The 19,898-nt window shown below is 34.8% G+C and overlaps 1 protein-coding gene across 3 annotated transcripts in view; it reads right to left on the bottom strand.

Moving 5' to 3' along the window:
• The window catches only part of Ptp99A (Protein tyrosine phosphatase 99A), a 644,333-nt gene that overhangs the window by 59,578 nt on the left and 564,857 nt on the right, over positions 1-19,898 (bottom strand). For 2 of the 3 annotated variants that reach the window (XM_072546067.1, XM_072546069.1), the window contains 2 exons: positions 13,000-13,211; positions 12,565-12,696 (listed from right to left, as the gene is read on the bottom strand). In XM_072546067.1, coding sequence (XP_072402168.1) covers positions 12,565-12,696; positions 13,000-13,211 — 344 coding nt within the window. The remainder of the gene's footprint in view (positions 1-12,564; positions 12,697-12,999; positions 13,212-19,898) is intronic. The other variant, XM_072546068.1, reaches the window with a different exon arrangement.

Below are 19,898 nucleotides of genomic sequence, written 5' to 3'. Positions count from 1 at the left end.
GACAGTATTCTCTTACAAATTTTGTATACAAGGCCCGGTGCCAATGGGAAAATAACTCTTGTTTACCCGGAAAAGCAACAGAGTCTCATCCTTTGGAGGTAAAGAAATTACTTCAGCTGGTAACTCTGAAGTCCGTTTGAAGAGGTTTACTCTCCGGACACTGGAACTCACTTAAGCATGGGTGTATGTTACCTGTAGTAAAATTTAATTAAAATATTAAACATCATATAATATTATCAACATCATGTACAATCTTTGGTAACACAATACATTTTAAAGGGTTTTTACCCAAATATTTTGGTGGCTCAGGCATGGTAACCTGTATTTTAACCTGATGATGGAACAGTTGTTCCGAAAACGTTCGTGTTTTTAATGTTGCCCTTTTAAGGGTTTTTATAAAATAAAATATACCCACATACAAAGATTAACCTCTTTTTGTGATACGTGGTATACAGCCAGCTGCAGGAATTATTTTCCTTGTGGATTAATTCTCTTTTTAGTGCTGGAACTTAAACATCATTTTGGTGTTGAATAAATATTCCATCTTATAAATTTTTTTAGTATTTTCTTCCATTTTTAAGTCCACAGGGGCAGGGTTTTTTTTGTAGTTCTTTGTAGTATATTCGTTATTTGTAGAACGATATCTCCTTGTCTCTCTATTTCATTTTTAAATGCTTGTATTTGCACTGTGGTATAAATGTGCCGAATCAATACTCTAAAGGATTTGTCGTGCTTCTTGCCATATGTATGATATTCGTTTTTTTTTCTCAGTGCTTTTAATATACTGTCGTATATTTCATTTGTTTGGGCTCTAACCTGACTTGGTCTTCATTCCATACTCTGATTAAATGTTTGTCTTTGGCTATAGTGTTTAATAGTGGGTTTAACTGTTGGATGTTTTTAACAATGGTAATAAATATCCGTGGGGTTTTTCTTCCTGTTTTTTGTTTCTTCGGTTTCTGCTTTTTCATTAATTAATACATTAAATTTATTTTCTGTTGGTGTTTTCAGCCAGCAGTTATCTATTTTTTTTAAGTTTAACTGTTTGCCATTCTTCATCATTTGTTTTAGATGTGCTTGGTGGGTGATATGCGGTAATGTACTTTGAACTGAATACTGGTGTTATTGACTGGTTCGATAGATTTTACATTGGTTGCAAGAAATTTGTATGAATTGTTGCAAAGCACGCGGATATTATTCTTATGGACCTGGGATCGAATCCCAGAACGAGAAACTTTTTTTTATTTTTTGTTACACCGTTTTACCTTTATATTATACTATGTCTATACTGCATAAAATGTAATTTAGATTCATATACAGGCCCATAAGAATGATAGTCACGTGTTTTACTACTCCATCACCAAATTTTGTTTCTATAGTAATTGCCAGAAGTTTGTATGAATTACGCAAACAATTTGATTATCACCATCTCTATCGATCTGGTTACAAAGTTTGTTTATTTACATGACGACACCGTCTGAATCTAGGGACACTTTTATAAGAATTAGGATATATTTGTTGGTATTATACTGGAGTCTAGACCCAAGACAGCTCGAGTACCTACACATTGTGATCCTGTTACCCAGGGCGTGAGAGACCCGAGGTAGCGGAACACGGCCGATTCAAACTGGGAAGTATGATCTTTTCCTGGGCGGCCACGTCACCAGTACTCGAGTGGAGCCAAAAGTGGTTTAAACTTAAAGGGTTCTCTGTCACATAACTGACCATAGAGAGGCAGGTATTGCAATGGTAGACGTAAAAAGACTCCTGCCCTCCAGGTTAAAGATTAGGTGTGGGGCTAACAACCTTGCTAGTGAAAACAACCACTTCTAACGAACATAAACGAATGAGCCTCGAAATCAGGGTGGATTTTTTGGCAATAGACCTGGTGACTTTTTAGAATTCGAAATTGAAAGCAACGAGTGAAATTAACTTTGGCTACATGAAATATACATGAATAAACAATCTAGTCAGATATATAAAGGCCAATAGACTCAGATGGGCAAGGCATGTGATACGCAGTAACGACAATCGCCCTATAAACAATGTGTTCTGGGAAAGGCCAGATGGAAGACGGTCTGTAGGGCGGCCTAGAAAAAGGTGGAAAGATGTAGTCAAAGAAGATCTAGAGAAAATGGGAGTGCGACAATGGGAATTACTGGCACAGGACCGACAAACATGGAAGGCAATAGTAAACGCGGCAAAGACTCACGAAGAGTTGTAGCGCCACTGATGATGATGATACATGAAATATTAGAACTATGCTCCAACCTGGCAAAATAATAACAGTTGCACATGGAATCCAAAACTGAAAATAAGAACAAGAATTACAAGCGGGATCTTTCTTTATTTTAAGTGGATCAGAAAATAAAATAGTACTAAAAGAAATAGAATTCATTACTTCCAGTAAAATGAGAAAGAATGTCTTAGGGTGACAAGATTGTGCAAAATTAAACACATCCATTATTTTCGGGCCTACTTCTGCTGAAGATTCAGGCGAAGCTGATAAAAGTGGCTGGAGCGTAGCTTGTATACAGAAATTATTGAAAATAGATGTCTTCTTGGACCACTTGCAGTGACTAACAGGCTGGTGATAAAAAGTAGGATGATGAATCAGATTGACCACGTCTTGGTGTCTAGAAGGAATTCTTGATTTGTAATGGACGTACAAACTTTACGTGTTCCAAACTGCTATTCACATCACTAAAGAGTAAATTTTAAGAGAAGCTAGTCGTGAATGATGTAAGAAAAATAAGTTGACTTTACAAAAGTTAAATGGTCCAGAATGTACATCGTAATATTAAGAACAACTGACTGAGAATTTGCAGGTGGGACTTGGTCGTGAATCAAGTTCTATTCCTGTTGGCGAAAGTTGGAAGAAGACAAAGACTATAATCGAAGTAATCATGCAGGAGTAAAAAATAAAAATCGGAATGGGGAATGGTTTGCTGATGAATACAAGGAAACCATAGACAAAATAAATGTTTTGTGACAAGAAATTATGCAGACAGATACAAGAAAAAACAGTGATAGGTACAAGGAAACAAGAGACTCATACAAAAAATATGTATAATCTTAATGAAGCTAGAAAGGTATGCAGTGCGGTAAAGAAGATGATTAACGTTTCAACTAAGGACACTGTTATACTAGCGCTAATGCCGTCGCGTTAGCGTCGGCCCAAACGGTCAATGGGACTACCTTCTTCTTCTTTTTATATAGACATGACTCTGTCTGTTTTTCAATGTGCCTCCAGTAAGTTGTCGTTCCATCGTTTTCGTGGTCTTCTTACTGATCGTCTTCCTATTGGGGAACCGTCTCTTGCCGTCTTTACTACTCTATTTGTTGTCATTCGGCTTATATGATCGTTCCATTCTACTCTTCTATTTCTTACCCAGTTCTTGATGTTCTTCACCTTGCATCTACGTCGTATATCTGTACTTCTAGGTCTGTCCCATAGTGTCTTACCATCAATTTTTCTAAGTGTTACAATGAGTTACACAGAGTAAATTGTACGAACGACATTGGAGTCGGCGAGGCCGCATTATCCCGGCGACAAGCGTGGCTAGTGCGGCCGATCGCCTTAGTAGGCGCAGTTTACGCGTTGCACATAGCGCGTATTAAGTTATACGTAGCGTTGTCAACGCGAACAAAGTGATCTCAACGCAAAGGCATTAGCGCTCCCTGAAGACTAATGTAAAGATAGGGAGGGGGGATTCTCGGGAAGAAAATAAGATTATTGTTACATGGGTTGAGTTCTCTAGGAACAACTGAACGTAGAAAGGCAATAAGCCTGTGATTGTGACAGCAGACAGGAGGTACAAGAAGTAAATCAAGTAAGCAAAAGATGCAGGAAGTGGAGGATTTGAGAGTGATGCAGTCAGTCGGGGAAGGGGGGGGGGAGATGTGACGTAGAGAAGATTGGAGAAGAACAGCGGAAGAAGCCAAACGAGAATAATGAATTAATGGGTCTCGAGTCTAGGACCTATGATTGTTATTAATGCTCAACAGAAAAAAATTTAAGGCCATATTATGTAGTATTTGTCATAGTCCTCTACAGACTAGTATATAGGGAGAAATATACAGGGTGAGTCATTAGGGACTGTACATGGAGGCCCCAATGGGGAATAACAAATAATCATTAAAAAGTGTCTGCTCCCATTGTTTAAGAATATACAGGGTGAGTTGTGAATTTTGACCGAAATTTCAATTCGTATAATTTTTAATTAAAGAAATTAAATTTGACTACGGAAGTTTAACGAGGTGAACCATACATGTAAAAATGTAAACTTTTCTTGCAAAATTAAATTTTTTTGAACAAAATTTTAATTTAACATTTAACAAACAAACCGGAGTTGTTTTTTTTTCAGTTTAAATAATAAAAAAAGGTCAGCTTTTAAAAAATTAGTTTATTTGGTTCATAGAAAAAAGTTCACCCTGTGTACGTGTTTTTAAAACTCTTATAAGAATTCTATAAATTAGACAAATAGGCAAATACAATGGCATATTTATTTTTTCCCAACAAGATTACTTAATTTTTAATTTAAAAAATCAAATTTGATCATTCATTGAAGGTTTGGCAAACTGAACCACAGATTGAATGCAGGTTATTTTACATGTTAATTCTATTTTTAAATAACCCAAAAATAAAGCTGATTAGTACTGTAGCCTTTCATTTTGAGAAAAATGAATACAATAATAATAAAATAATAAAATATAATTTTGAGGCTTTAATAAAACGACAAAAACGATGAATTACTACACAAATATTATACAGGATGATGTTTCATATTATTCAAAACAACTTGTACCTTCTGGAACCTGGCAAAAAGATTTTATTATTTAAAATGTAAAGCACGAGTTATAAAAGTATTAATACTTATAAATAAAATAGATTTTCAAAAAAAAATTTTTTGCAAGAAAAGTTACATTTTCTACATCGATGGTTCGCTTTGCTAAACTTTTAATTCATAGTCATATCGAATTTTTTAATTAAAAATTAAGTAATATGAGGAAAAATTGATTAGGTAGTGTAACGTTTGACCAAAATACGAGGCACATTGAACTTACTGTTGAATGAAAAGTTATGACGAATAGAAATTTTAGTCAAAATTCACAACTCACCCTGTATATTATTAAACAATGAGAGCAGATACTTTTAATGGTCATTTGTTATTTCCCATAGGAGCCTCATACGTGGTAGGAGTGTGTACAGTTCCTCATGACTCACCCTGTATGCATGATATTTTCTAATATATACTTTTATAAAAGTAAAGTTTGTTGATCGTTTATCTTGCCTTATTTTTTTGCATAACTATATTTTTAAATTATATAAGACCGATGATTTGAACTTTCTAGAAACAGATAGTCACAGATCTGATCTGAATGTGGGATAAAATAAATAAAAAACTTAAACTACTTTATTGTTGGTATTTTATGGATTTGGGTGATAGCTTAATCGTTGTTGATTAAAGCACTGAAAATGTACGTAAAACAATATTTTCTTATAATATATATACAAGGTGGTCCAGAATTATGTACATTAATTGCTAGAGCTCATAGTACGTCCAAAAATAAGGGTACTTCTTTATTTACACTTTTTTATAAAACTGAATAATAAGGGAGATACAACCCTTTAAAGGGGTAAATTGAAATTCTTATTTTTTCAAATATCTTCCAAACGGTTTTGAATACGGAGTTCATATTTTGGGAGTGATTATAAGACATTAGGATAATTAATTTCATGTCACCACCTACCACATCCTATATTAATACAGGGTAGTTTTGGAGGGTAAGTGGGGGTTATTGCGTCACATGTTTTTTAGTTTTTACATATTTTAAAAAAATATTTTAAAAATTGTTTCCTTAGACTTTTCTACGCAAAAAAGGTGCTCTTGTAATATTTCGATAGATATCACCGTTTTCGATTTATTTAAACTCGAAGGTATACATGTATTTTATTGTAATCGTTACATTTCTTAATATTCATCAAGTATGCTTTGGAATTGACACTTGTATTAGCAACAACACTTTAATCTCAAGTAGTCTATAAATTGTCAGTGACGTTTAATAACAATTAAATTATTTTATCTACACTTTTATTGTACTCGACAGTGAAAGTTGTTTAACACGTCTCTTTTGCTATATTTTTAAATTTGTTTGCCCGCAATATGGCACACTATTCAAATTCTGAGATGACAGACATACTTTTAGTATTAGGGGAATGTTCGGGAAATGCTGCTGCCGCTGTAAGACGCTACAGAGAAAAGTATCCGACCAGAAATATTCCCAATGCCAGGACTTTTGTAAGTACTGAACGACGACTGAGAGAAACCGGTTGTCTTCAAAGAAGGAATACAGATGGTGGTCGTCGTAGAGAAGCAAGAAATGTTCGCGTTGAACAGCAAATATTGGATGCTGTAATAAATGACCCCATAAGTACACGCAGGTTAGGATTAAGAACGAATATTTCCCATCAAAGTGTTTTAAGAGTTCTGCATGAAGAGCAATTACATCCTTACCACTATCGACAGGTGCAGGAATTGTTACCTGACGATATGACACTTAGAGTTGATTTTTGTGAAGTATTGCAAAATAAAGTTCAAACTGCACCAAATTTTTTAAGCAACATTCTGTTTACAGACGAGGCCACATTTACAAGACAAGGTATGTTCAATTCTAGAAATATGCACTTCTGGACTGAAGAAAATCCAAGGGCTACAATGGAAACTCACTTCCAACACACGTTCAAGATAAACGTCTGGGAAGCTACTTTAGGAAATAGTTTCATAGGATACCACATCTTTCCCGGAAATTTAAATGGTAACATGTATTACAATTTTCTAGACAATATTTTACATGATATTTTGGAAGATATTCCATTACAAATACAAAGAAACATGTTTTTCATGCATGATGGTGCTACACCACATTACACAAGAATTTGTAGAAGGTGGTTACATGAACATTTCCCTGATAGGTGGATAGGCCGGGGTGCGGATGCACCGATTCATTGGCCTGCTCGTAGTTGTGATCTTAATCCAATGGACTTTACAGTATGGAGTTATTTGAATTCAAAATGTATAACACTCCAATTAATACAGTAAATGAGTTAAGAGACAAAATTGAATAAGTATTTACCGATTTACAAAACGATCCAGTAACATTAAATGGATTAATGCGTTCGCTAAATAAAAGAATTAGATTATGTATTCAACAAAATGGAGGACATTTTGAACAGTTGTTGTGAAATATTATTTTCGCCATTAATTAAATGTTAAGTATTAATTAAGTTTTCCATTAATTTGTAATATTATTGCTAACACAAGTGTCAATTCCAAAGCATACTTGATGAATATTAAGAAATGTAACGATTACAATAAAATACATGTATACCTTCGAGTTTAAATAAATCGAAAACGGTGATATCTATCGAAATATTACAAGAGCACCTTTTTTGCGTAGAAAAGTCTAAGGAAACAATTTTTAAAATATTTTTTTAAAATATGTAAAAACTAAAAAACATGTGACGCAATAACCCCCACTTACCCTCCAAAACTACCCTGTATTAATATAGGATGTGGTAGGTGGTGACATGAAATTAATTATCCTAATATCTTATAATCACTCCCAAAATATGAACTCCGTATTTAAAACCGTTTGGAAGATACTTGAAAAAATAAGAATTTCAATTCACCCCTTTAACCTTTTCACTGCGGGAACCGGATATACACGTAAAATAATTTCGTGCCCGTACAACGGGAACCGGCTAAATACGCATACCCTTTTTCGGCATTCGCTGCGGAAACCGTATGAATCAGATACTGCTTACGTATTGTATGTTGCCTATAGAAAAGAGTTAAGCATGTTATATCAAAATTTACAATATATTTAAAAATTTTATGCTTCACTGCGGGAACCGTACAAATCCGCACCTTTTTACACAGGCACGCACCACAGGGATTTACTTGTAAAATCTTAGGATTCTCTTTCGCCGTATTTATGTACGATCGTTTTTAACAGCGTATTTTAATTTATTTTCTTTAAGAATTTAATTGTGTGAATTACAGCTGCTGATATACCTATTTGAAAAATATGAAAAAAAAAAAACTGTCGAATTATGAGTTTTAGTAAATACAATAGAATTGTTATCAAATTTCCCGGAATGGTTAACAGGTAAGAAATATTCAAATTGAAATAATTTTATTACCTATTGCATTAATTAGCTAATAGCAAAGACGGTTCGAGACAGCTTGTCATATTGTAGGGTATTGTTAAAAGATTTTTATTTACTACCTGAAATTTACGATATAAATATTTTAATATTATATAAGTTGGACCGAAATGAAAGACTTATTGTTGTCAAAACATATTTTTTTGGATTATTTCTATAATGTAAAGAATTTATAATTTACTTGACCATTTGAAAAACCTTTTAGGATAATAATATTTTATGAATATTCAAAGAAGACGTAAACTACAGACTTGATAATCTTAAGATTATTTCTTTTAAGCCATAAATGAATTCTGCATCTCTCCTCCGGGTTGCGTGCAGCGTCTATTTTTATTATGATCATAGTGTTATACACCATTCTGTACTAATAGTAGTGTATTTTTTTACAAAAATAAGTGGGTGATTCTTAAATTTAAATTTCTTATACATTATTGACTAATAAAAACAATTGCTGAGTGAAACGGCTCGTATACGCAAATATCTTAGCGAAAGTGAACTATATGAAATTTTAATGGAAAGTGACAGTGAGAATGAGTGTATTCTTGAAGAATCTGATGCAGAAAGTGATGAATCTGGAGAAGAAAATGATAATGAAGAGACTCTACCATCATCAACACAGGTTAGTGAAAATAGTGCTTTAACTTTGGAATCTACTTCTCTTCAACAAGCTAAACGTCGTAAACGTGAAAAGATTCCGTTATATAAATGGGAAAAGGGAGATCTACAACCAACAGTTCATAATTTTAACGACAATACATCATAGTGTTTGAATGAAAATTTTAAAAGTAGTCCAAGTGTTTTAAGTAGTTTCAAAACATTTTTTTCTTTGACTTTTATAAAAGCAATGGTTGTTGAAATTAACAATTTTACAAATTCGTTGTGGAACATAGTGATATTGAACAAAATTCTCGTGTCGCAACAAATTGGAAAGACACTGATGTGGATGAAGAGTATTGTTTTCTAGCTTTGTCGTTCCTTACATTGTCGTTGTTACGTTTTCAGATAACAATACCGTTGACAAAGAAGACTCCCTTTTTAAGCTGCGAATCGTTATACATCATTTAAAGACCGTTTTTCGTAGATTTCTGTATCCATTCAGAAACATTTGTATCGACGAAAGTTTGATGCTTTATAAGGGAAGGCTAGCATTTAAACAGTATATACCCTCTAAAAGGCACAGATTTGGAATTAAATTCCACGTTTTATGTAACTGCGAGACAGGCTACAATTTAGACTTTATCATTTATACTGGGTCTAATACTGACATTAAAATCTTTGATACAGACCTAAAAAAAAGACATAGCCTGTAATGTGCCTCTATGCATTACGCCATGTTTTAAAAAATACAATTGTATAACAAATTTTAAATTTTCCTTTTAATGTAGTCAAAACTTTTATTTATATTTTGCATTTGAATGTTTTGTGTACCATTTGTTTGTAGTTTTTTACCTTGTTGCTACAATTACTAATGATAAATAAAATAATGATAATTTTTCAGTATATTTAATTTTTTTTATTTTTCAAAAATCTAACAGCAACAAATTTATAGTTACTTGTTAGTTCTACTAAATTGTAAATACAGTCCTGAATAGACTGTATTGATACACTGCGCGAACCGTATTTATACGCCATAGTACTTCATCGACTGACTGCGGCAACCGTGTTGATCAGCACGGGCATGAAACAGCCGTACCAGAAACCATACTACTTTTATAACTAGCCGCAGTGAAAAGGTTAAAGGGTTGTATCTCCCTTATTATTCAGTTTTATAAAAAAAGGGTACATAAAGAAGTACCCTTATTTTTGGACGTACTATGAGCTCTAGAAATTAATGTACATAATTCTGGACCACCTTATATATATATATATATATATATATATATATATATATATATATATATATATATATATATATATATATATATATCTATATCAAAATAATCTAGGGGACAAAAACAAAACGCGAGATTACAGAAGGATTTCAAATAAATTGTTTCAAATATTTTTAATAAAAAGTTATAATCAACGGTCGCGAATAATATATAATAAATATTATGTCTTAGAATTATCCTAATAGCTCTTAAGAAAATTAAAAGGGAACTCCATAAGTCAAAAAATGGTAAAAAAAAACAAAACAAAAACTATTTTGTTGACCCTAACTTCCAACAAATTAGTATTTACGTTAAGTTAGTATAGTGTATGAGCTCCACGGTTGTTGATTACTGTCCTACATATATGTAAGGCAAACTCATGATCAGATGGTCAATATCTTGCTGCGGTATTTTGTTCCAGTCCATTAAAAGACCCCCAAACAGTTGCTGTCTTGTACTGAACACAACATTTTGTTGTAAAACGCCTTTGCCCAATATGTCCCATACATGCTCAATTGGGTTTAAATCTGGCGATTGCCCAGTATGAGAACACGCATTGTAGTGTCGTAATTGAAATTGGGGACCAGCTTGTTGTGCAAAGGGTACAACAATAGGTTCGGGAATAATATCGCGGTAGTCTGTTGCATTTAGGAACAGTTCCAGACAAACGAGATCGGTTCTTCCACCAAGAGTGATGCCACTCCATACCAATATACTGCCGCCTTACTGTCTATGAACCTTCTGCACGGTGGTCAATCGTTCAGCATTGCCAGATCAGATTGTGCAAATTCTTGTCCGTCTGGTATCTGGTGCAAATCCAAGAGTCATCTCTGAACAAAGTGGAGGCCTACTCACGGCTAACCCAATGCGTGTTCTTGTGCCCACTGAAGTCGATGAGTGCGTTTTCTTCTGGATAATACAGGCACTCTCACAGCTTTTCGAGCATTTAACCCTACTTTAGGGTAAAGACACACACAGCCGTTTTAACCGAAGCGTTTAACCCGAAGGTAGCTTCGTGTAAAGACAGACACAGCGTTTCTCACCGAAGCGTTTAACGAGTCGGTAGTGGTTTTAAACACGATTTGTGTAGAGTTCGATAGAGTTTTCAAGATGGACGATGTATTGTATTTGTCAGTATTCTACATGCGTTGAAAATTAAAAAAAAAAAAAAAAAACAACAAAAACGTAGAATGTGGATACATCCAATTATCAAAAAAAAAGGGAACAAAAAGGCCATTTTCATACGCTGTTTGCTGAAGTGCAACGAGACGATGAAAATTTTTTTAACTTTACTAGGATGTCGCGTGATATTTTTGATGAGTTGCTCGCAATTTGCCAAGAAGGGCTAACAAAGAGATATACACGTAGCAGAAAATCAAGAACACCAGAGGAAAATTGGTAATAACTATCCAGTAAGCAAATAACTTCTTAGCACTCTATCACTATATTCACTCTTCCTCATATCCCACAGTGCTGGTCGGTTTTTTACTTCTCCAGCCATTTCTAAAATTCAAAAATCGAGACAAAAACGCGCGGGTGTGTGTACAGAGCTACCAAAACACAATAAAAACCCAACGCGTCTCGTTTTTAAAACAGATGCGATTCCAGACATCTACCACCAACCGACTCTGTTTTAAAACCGCTTTGGAAAACGAGGCGGTCAGAACCGCTGTGTATGTTTTACACCATTATAATTCAATAGATGATGCATCGACTTGGACACCGATGCGTTTAACGCTTCGGTTAAAACCGATGTGTGTCTTTACACTTATGCAGTCTATTTCTAATGGTGTGGCCACTTACAAACACCTGATGGGTCTCTTCCAGCCTCATTTGTAATTGTGATGCACTTACAGTACGATCTCGCAAAGCCTGCAATCTAATAAAACGGTTTTCAATCTGATTGGTTATCCTTGTACGGCCTCTATAACGTTTATCAACTTCAACAATTTCTTGACACCTTAACCACAAACGACTAATGACACTTCTGTTCATGGATAGGACCTCAGCAACGTTAGTTTGACTTCTGCCAGCTTGAAGCATCCCGATAGCACACCATTGCGTTTCACGATTTAAATGATATCTTTTCATTATTGGCAATTGCAAAAAATACATAAAAATCCACATAGACACATCAAAAATCAAGTATTACTTATTACGTTATTACTTTTTATAATATTATAGACAAAAAACGCATATTGAAGTTTTGTTAAATTTTTTATAGCCATTCTTATCAGCATTACCGTCCAAGTTGACACAATGATCGACAAAACAGCAAAAAAGATTAAAAACATCAAGTTATTTTTGTATTTGCTGCTAACATTGATTTAAACCTATTAATATAGACGTCCCTTAGATTATGTTGATATAATTGGTTAAAACAGCCAGGTTAGTACATGCAATCCGACAAATAACACATCAAGAAAATAAACTTAATTGAAATGTGAACAGAGATCTACTTACATTTACTTTCATGTGGCGAATTGCAAGAGTTCTAACAGTGTATGTAGCCATAATATCTTCCTTAACCAATTTTACTTGAATTATTCCATAGGTTTCAGTACCTTCCTTTGGCCAGTACATATCACACTTTCTCTGGAAATACCAAAACAAGATAAATCAATAGAACAATGACCTGATAAGAATATGATAAAACTGTAAGATGGTCTAGGGATATTTTTATAAAATCATAAAGTTAACTAAATCAATTTTCGCGAATGTATAAATTATATTTTATTATAAAATGCTCATTCTGTATATTTCTATATATTTCTGTATTTTTCTCTATATTTCTGTATATTTCTATAGGTCAATTTATTTAGAGAAAAAAAAAACAAAATTTTTATAATTTAATAAACATCTTAAATATGTCTAGGTATAATAAAAAAATCTACTTACTCTTCCTCTTTCAACTAAGTTGGTAATCATCACAATTATGGTAACTCTCTGTTCCCATACCATTCTCCAAAAGCAGTCAAATGTTGACGGCAACGGACCTTGAGTTCCGATGTAAGCTCTGGCAACTAGAAAACCGTCAATGTAGTTGGCATTAATATAAGTGGAAACTTTTTCTCCTTTAATTGTCAGCAAATTAACACGGGAGTGATCGTCTAAAAAATATTGTTTTAGTATAAACATAATAAAAGGTTTACTACATCAACTACTTTATTATTATGTAGGATAACCATGCAACAACAAACTCATACACCAGTGTTAGATTTCCACACGGATCACATGCAAACGCTTCACAATATCGATTTGAATATAAAATGGTTGCGATCAATGTCTGCTCGTGCAATCTTGTGAGTGATGACGTAAGCAACAGAGAGTGTAATCGACCGAAATTCTCATAAACGCGCTAGTGTTACAATTAGGCTTTAGTCGTCTTTACCAAACAATGGAACCCTACCAAATTTATAACTAAAAAGAAATCGTTTTACTTACGAGTTCCAAAGCTAATACAATATAAAATACCAAAGAAATGGAAAACAGGTATTACATTTTTATTGTTAAACAAAACGAAAGGCAATTACCATCAAACTACAGAGGTAGTAATCTACCAGAGATTACACAAAAACCAGTCACAAGATTATTACTGCAAAACAACACTTTTACACTCTAATTCAATACCATGTAGATGACAGCATTTGAGATGGACGTAATGACATATTATTAACAACCACTGTCGATAACAGGCAACCTATCATATCTTGTGAGTGAATTTTGGAATAAAAATAAATATAGTTTCTAAAAAAAGTTACAAATAAAATAAGGCACAAGACTTTCGTTTGAGAAACGAGAGGAAGCTGAAAAAATTATTAGAGATATGAGCAACCAAGAGGCCATTGAACCATCTAATAGTCTGTTGACCTCACCTGTATTCCTAGTAAAGATGGTTCCACACGTTTTTATATTGAATACCGCCAGCTCAATGCGGTAACAAAAGAGATAATTAAATCTTGTCTCAGACATTGGATACTCTCTCCTGATCCCGTTGGTTCTCCCTACTCTACTCGGCCTACAAAGTAGATACTGGCAAGTAGGAATGGAGCCAGCTGATCCACGAAAAACCGTGGTATCGATAGAATCAGGTCTTAGACAATTTATTGCTTTTGGTCTATGTAATGCTCCCTCTACACTTTAGAGATTATTGGATACAGTTTTAAGAGGACTGACATGGCAGACATTGGTTAATTTGGATGACGTAATTGTGTTGGGACGATAAACGCCAGGAACGATAAAACTAAACCAAAAATAATCAAATATAATGTTGATAAATTAAAGTGTACTGAAGTCGAAAGAAACTTCCAAATATGCTTAGATCGTAAAATATCAGAACATCCCAGAAGTGAGGTATATCCCACTGAACTTAACACAAATTGGGAGTTTATGAAAACCACGCTCAAAGAGACCGCAGAGGAAGTGCTGGGTGAAGTACCCAAGGGACAGCGAAACAACTGGTTTGATGAGGAATGCCAACGAGTAACGAAAGAGAAAAACGACGCGTATCTGAAAATGATCAACAGAAGGACTAGGAGCAATGTTGAAGAATATCGAGTAAAGAGACGAGAGGAAAAACAAAAACACAAACAGAAAAAGCGGCAACAAATCAATAAAGGAATTCACAAACAGGAAAGGAATTAACGGAATTCTTTTAAACGAGAGAGTGGAAGTACTAGAAAGATGGCAGGAACATTTTAGTACGCTACTTAATGGAGAAAGTAGAGCTGAAGGTAGATATGATATAGAAATAGAACAGGAGGATACTGAACTACCAACTTTGGAAGAAATAAACAAAGCAATTCAGTCTCTAGCCAGAAACAAGTCACCCGGAGCAGACAACCTACCCGCAGAAATATTTAAATGTGGCGGTCAAACATTTGTAACCCTCCTTCACAAACTACTAATACAGGTATGGCAAGAACGCGCGTTACCAGAAGATTGGAATACTGGAATTATATGTCCCATACACAAAAAAGGAAACGTTCTTGAATGTTCCAATAGAGGGATTTCCCTTCTTAATACAGCATATAAAATTGTGTCCCTGATACTTAACGAACGACTGGCACGGTATACTGACAATATAATAGGATCCTACCAAAGAGGCTTCTTGAAAAATAAATCTACCATTGATTACATATCATCCATCAGACAAATATTAGAAAAAACGACGGAGTACGACATAGACTGCCATTACATCTTCGTAGACTTTAAGGCAGCGTACGATACTATTGACAGGCCCCAATTATATTCGGCGATGATCGAATTAGGAATACCAAAAGGATTGGTAGAATTAATTAAAATGACAATGATGAAAGTCGAATGTAAAGTGCGCGTACAAGGGGATGTTTCAAAACCATTTAAAACCAACAGAGGACTGCGCCAGGGAGATGCGCTATCATGCACGCTGTTCAACCTAGCGTTAGAAAAAGTTATGAGAGATTCGGAAATAAACTTAAAAGGTACGATATATACCCCTAGTATACAAATAATGGCATACGCTGATGATATCGTCATAATTGGAAGAACCCAAAATGAAGCAGTGGAGGCTTTCACACGTATCAAAAATGCCGCAGAAAACATCGGACTTCTGATTAACACCCAGAAAACTAAATATATGCCGGCCATATCAAGAATTCAACAAAATAACTTAGAGGTGCAACACGAAACGATAGAAATGGTAGAAGAATTCTGCTACTTAGGATCACTGGTAGACTACAAAAATAACACATCCAACGAGATAAAAAAAAGAATATGCGTGGCTAACCGCTGTTATTTTGGCCTGGGCTCTCAACTAAGAGCGAGAAGTATGTCAATAGCAACAAAGTGTAAACTTTATAAAACAATAATACGCCCAGTGCTCACATACGGATCGGAAACATGGGCAATGACGACCCGAGATGAAGAGTTACTGCGAGTCTTTGAAAGAAAAGTATTGAGGACCATATATGGCGGAGTAAACGAACAGGGTCTGTGGAGAAGGCGATATAACTTTGAACTCTATAGACTTTTTGGTGATGCAGATATTGTGAAGACCATCAAAATAAACCGCCTAAGGTGGGTGGGCCACGTTATGCGGATGGATGAGAGTCATCCCACTAAAATAACTATGCTAAACAGGCCGGTCGGAAGAAGAAGAAGGGGGCGACCTAAACTCAGATATCTGGACGATGTACAGGAAGATCTGAGGGAGATTGGAGTGAGGGGCTGGAGAAGACAGACACTCGATAGGGAAGGATGGAAGAATGTTTTGAAGCAGGCCAAGGCTCACGAAGGGCTGTAGCGCCAACTGATGATAATTGTGTTGGGAAGATCATTCCAAGAATCTAAGGGAAGTGTTCCAAAGATTACTAATTTAAAACTGAGTTCAAAGAAGTGTCACATGTTTCGTGGAGAAGTTAGATATTTAGGCCATATTGTATCAGTAATGGTGTAAGTAATGGCGTAGAAAATACTCAGAATATGGACAATAAACTCATACAAAACCAAATTTTTAGTCTTTAGTCGTAACCCACATTCAGACACAGAGCTTCAATTACATGGAGTCGTTGAAAAAGTTCACAAAATTACATATTTGGGAACTGCTATAACGGACCATGGTTCGGACATCTAACCCGGATGGACAATAATAGACAAGTTAAAAGAGTGTGGGACGCCAAACCAATAGGGAAGAACAGAAGAGGAAGGCCCATTAAAGAATGGAACAGTGACATCTCGCAGATACTACAGAGTAAGGGTAAGACTTGGCAGGAAGCAACACAGATGGCATCCAATAGGAAGGAATGGAGAAAGTTCGTTAAGAGCTAGGACACCTCAGAAGACTGTCAAATAGTATAATGTAATGAATTGTATTTTAAACGGCCCAATACCGAAAGGTACAAATGGGTCTACTGATTAAGTAAAGTAAATATAACGGACCAACTACATTCAGATAAATAAAACACAGAACAGCAATGACTAAAATTACTTTTATGAAAATGAAGACATTTTATTGCAATAATCATCTCAGTTTAGAATTAATACAAAGAATGATTAAGTTATTAACAAACGCCATCGAAGAGGACAGATAATATATATCGAATGATGAATGTCAATCAAACGTTTATCATTCAAAGAGTTTCTTTGAGTTCACCTAGTTCACTAAGCTACTCGAGACAAGAAGGAACATTTGTTTTGGATACGGATGTTAGCAAAACTGAGATAGGAATTATTCTTTCTCAGATTTAAGACGGACAAGAAAAAGTCATCGCTTATTTCAGAAAAATCTTATCAAAATCAGAAAGACATACGGCATTACCAGATGACAACTTCTAGTTGAGAAGGCTTGTAAATATTTTCATAAATACTTATATGGTCGAAAGTTTCTTCAAATTGATCATGCAGCCTGAAAACACGGTTAGTTGCCGACCAAGTTTTAACGACTTCATATCAAATTATTCAGATAGAAAAAAGACCAGATTCGGTGTGACGATAGAAGTACAACAAGATATGTCTAGCAAGACATGTCTCCATAGCTCATTGTGTCACTTAAGTCCTTAACATAAACAAGGGAATCTCCAAGGTGTCTAACAAAATGTTCAGACGATTGCATGAGTTGAAAAATCAGCAGCCTAAAGTGGGTAAAGTACTGCGTTTAGAACATGACCGGTTTGTGACCAAGAGCTCCTCTACCAGAAGAGTAACCTACGAGAACATATGGCGCACATTATACGCTTTGAGACAAATTGTGTGCTACCACAACATAAGAAAATTAGCTTTATCAAAGATATGCATTTGAAAGCCTAGATTGGAAAATCTTCAGAAACTTTTCAAGTCATTTTTCGAGAGACTGACGTACAAATTACCAAATGTGTGTACCCTTTAATGCAAAGGGATACTGCTCTACAGTGGATTGTTAGTTTTTTCTTGGCTTGTGGTCAGAAAGACCTGTCGCCTTCGCCACCGAGAAAAGATACCTGGAATTTCTGATCGGAACGGTCAGAGGTAAGAAAGGGGCAGTGTTATAAGCCCTGAGCTGAACTTCTTCGTGACCCAGCATAGTGTAGAATGCATGCGATATGTTTGGAATAATTTGGAACAGTAAAAAGCAGATTCGGAGAAACGAATAGAACTTACAAGAAGAAATTTAAAAGTCACCATAAAATGACCGGTTAATTTTGTGTAAAGGTTAGTTATTGGAATAGTTTTAAAAACATAACATTTGTGTTTAAATAAATCTGTGCAAATAATTCGAACCGTAAGTTTAATTTTCGTTATAGTATTTTTGTGATTATCTAAATATTTATCTTTTGTGATTACCGTAAAAACCTATGAATTGTCATTTTTTAATCGAAAAAGAAAAAGAAGTATAGCATCAGTGTAAAACGAATATTAGAAAAACGATCAACGAAATTTAATAAACTGGCTTTTGATATATCATGGACGTAACAAAATAATCCGACCACGTAAGGAAACCTGATATCTATAATATCGGAGGGACGTCTCCATCAATTAAATTTCAATGAAATAGACGATATACATAATTCAAAATCATTATGCTCTTTACCTTTAGTCATAACACAGTCGTGTTTCCTTATTATATGTTTTTATTTGTTTTTATCTAGGCTTATCCCCTTCACAGATATGTTTTACCATATCTTTTTTGGCCTTCCTGCCCTTTAGAATGTTGATCTTGATACCGGGCAAGTTTTCTAATTCGGTGATTCCATTTCACCTTTAAATGTGTCTCTTTTTGACATCGGCCGATAGGACACCTAGAGTTCCCCTAATGTATTGATTTTGAATTTTATTCTTTTTGTCAGTCCACTCCTAGAGCTAAACTTTCTTATGTTCTTATACCAACCCTAGACGCTTAACACTGAGTCCTGATACAACCTCACCCACACATAAAATTTATCAGTCTCTCACATACCTGTCCTAACAATTTTTAATATAATTTCTACTTTGGTGAACATCCCCTTCGTTTTTGTAGACAGATAATGAAAAGCTACTTTTCCAATCATCTTGCGTTTGTCACACTCTGATAATTCATAACAAATCTGCTGCTATCTATACTTCCTTCATGCACTATCCATACTTCTCTAAGGATGTCATTTGATCCAACTCCTATTGATGCAATTTGCTTTACATTAAATAAATCCTTGCTTCTTTTTCCTTCTTGCTTATGTTTGGGTATTTTACATACAGTGGTACCTCGATATACGAGCTCCCTAATATACGAGTGTTTTAAGATACGAGCGCGGAGCGAGCGATATTTTGCTTTGAGATGAGAGCAAGATTTGAGATACGAGGAATCGGTTTTTATTCAAATTCATACCTCTTATTTGACTACCTCTAATTTGCTTTGTAAATAAAAGGTAGTTTTACTGGTAATAGATCTTTACCAAAAATTCGGATTCTAATACTAACCATATTACACTCTCGATGTCGGTGTAATTTACACTGTGTAAATTTTTACAATAGACCTCAGTCTGTCTGCTTTGCTTGTTTCCCTCATTTTCGAAGTATTATTGATACGTTGGGTTCGCGTTTTGTGCTTTTTGTACATTACAATATAACATTTATTTTTACAAACATGGGTTCGAAGAAGAAGATGATGTGTATTGAACTAAAACGTGAAATTATTGAAAAACATGAGCAAGGTGTACGAGTAACTGAGTTGGCGAGGATGTACAGGCGTACCACATCAATGATATGTACTGTACTTAAACGGAAGGTTATGAATGGTATAATGCCAGCTAAGGGCGTTACAATAATTTCTAAGCTCCGGACTTCTCTCCATGACAAGATGGAGAAAC

The sequence above is a fragment of the Diabrotica undecimpunctata genome, chromosome 10 (genome assembly GCF_040954645.1).
Source record: "Diabrotica undecimpunctata isolate CICGRU chromosome 10, icDiaUnde3, whole genome shotgun sequence".
Classification (NCBI taxonomy): domain Eukaryota; kingdom Metazoa; phylum Arthropoda; class Insecta; order Coleoptera; family Chrysomelidae; genus Diabrotica; species Diabrotica undecimpunctata.
This window is presented reverse-complemented; position numbering and strand designations above follow the sequence as displayed.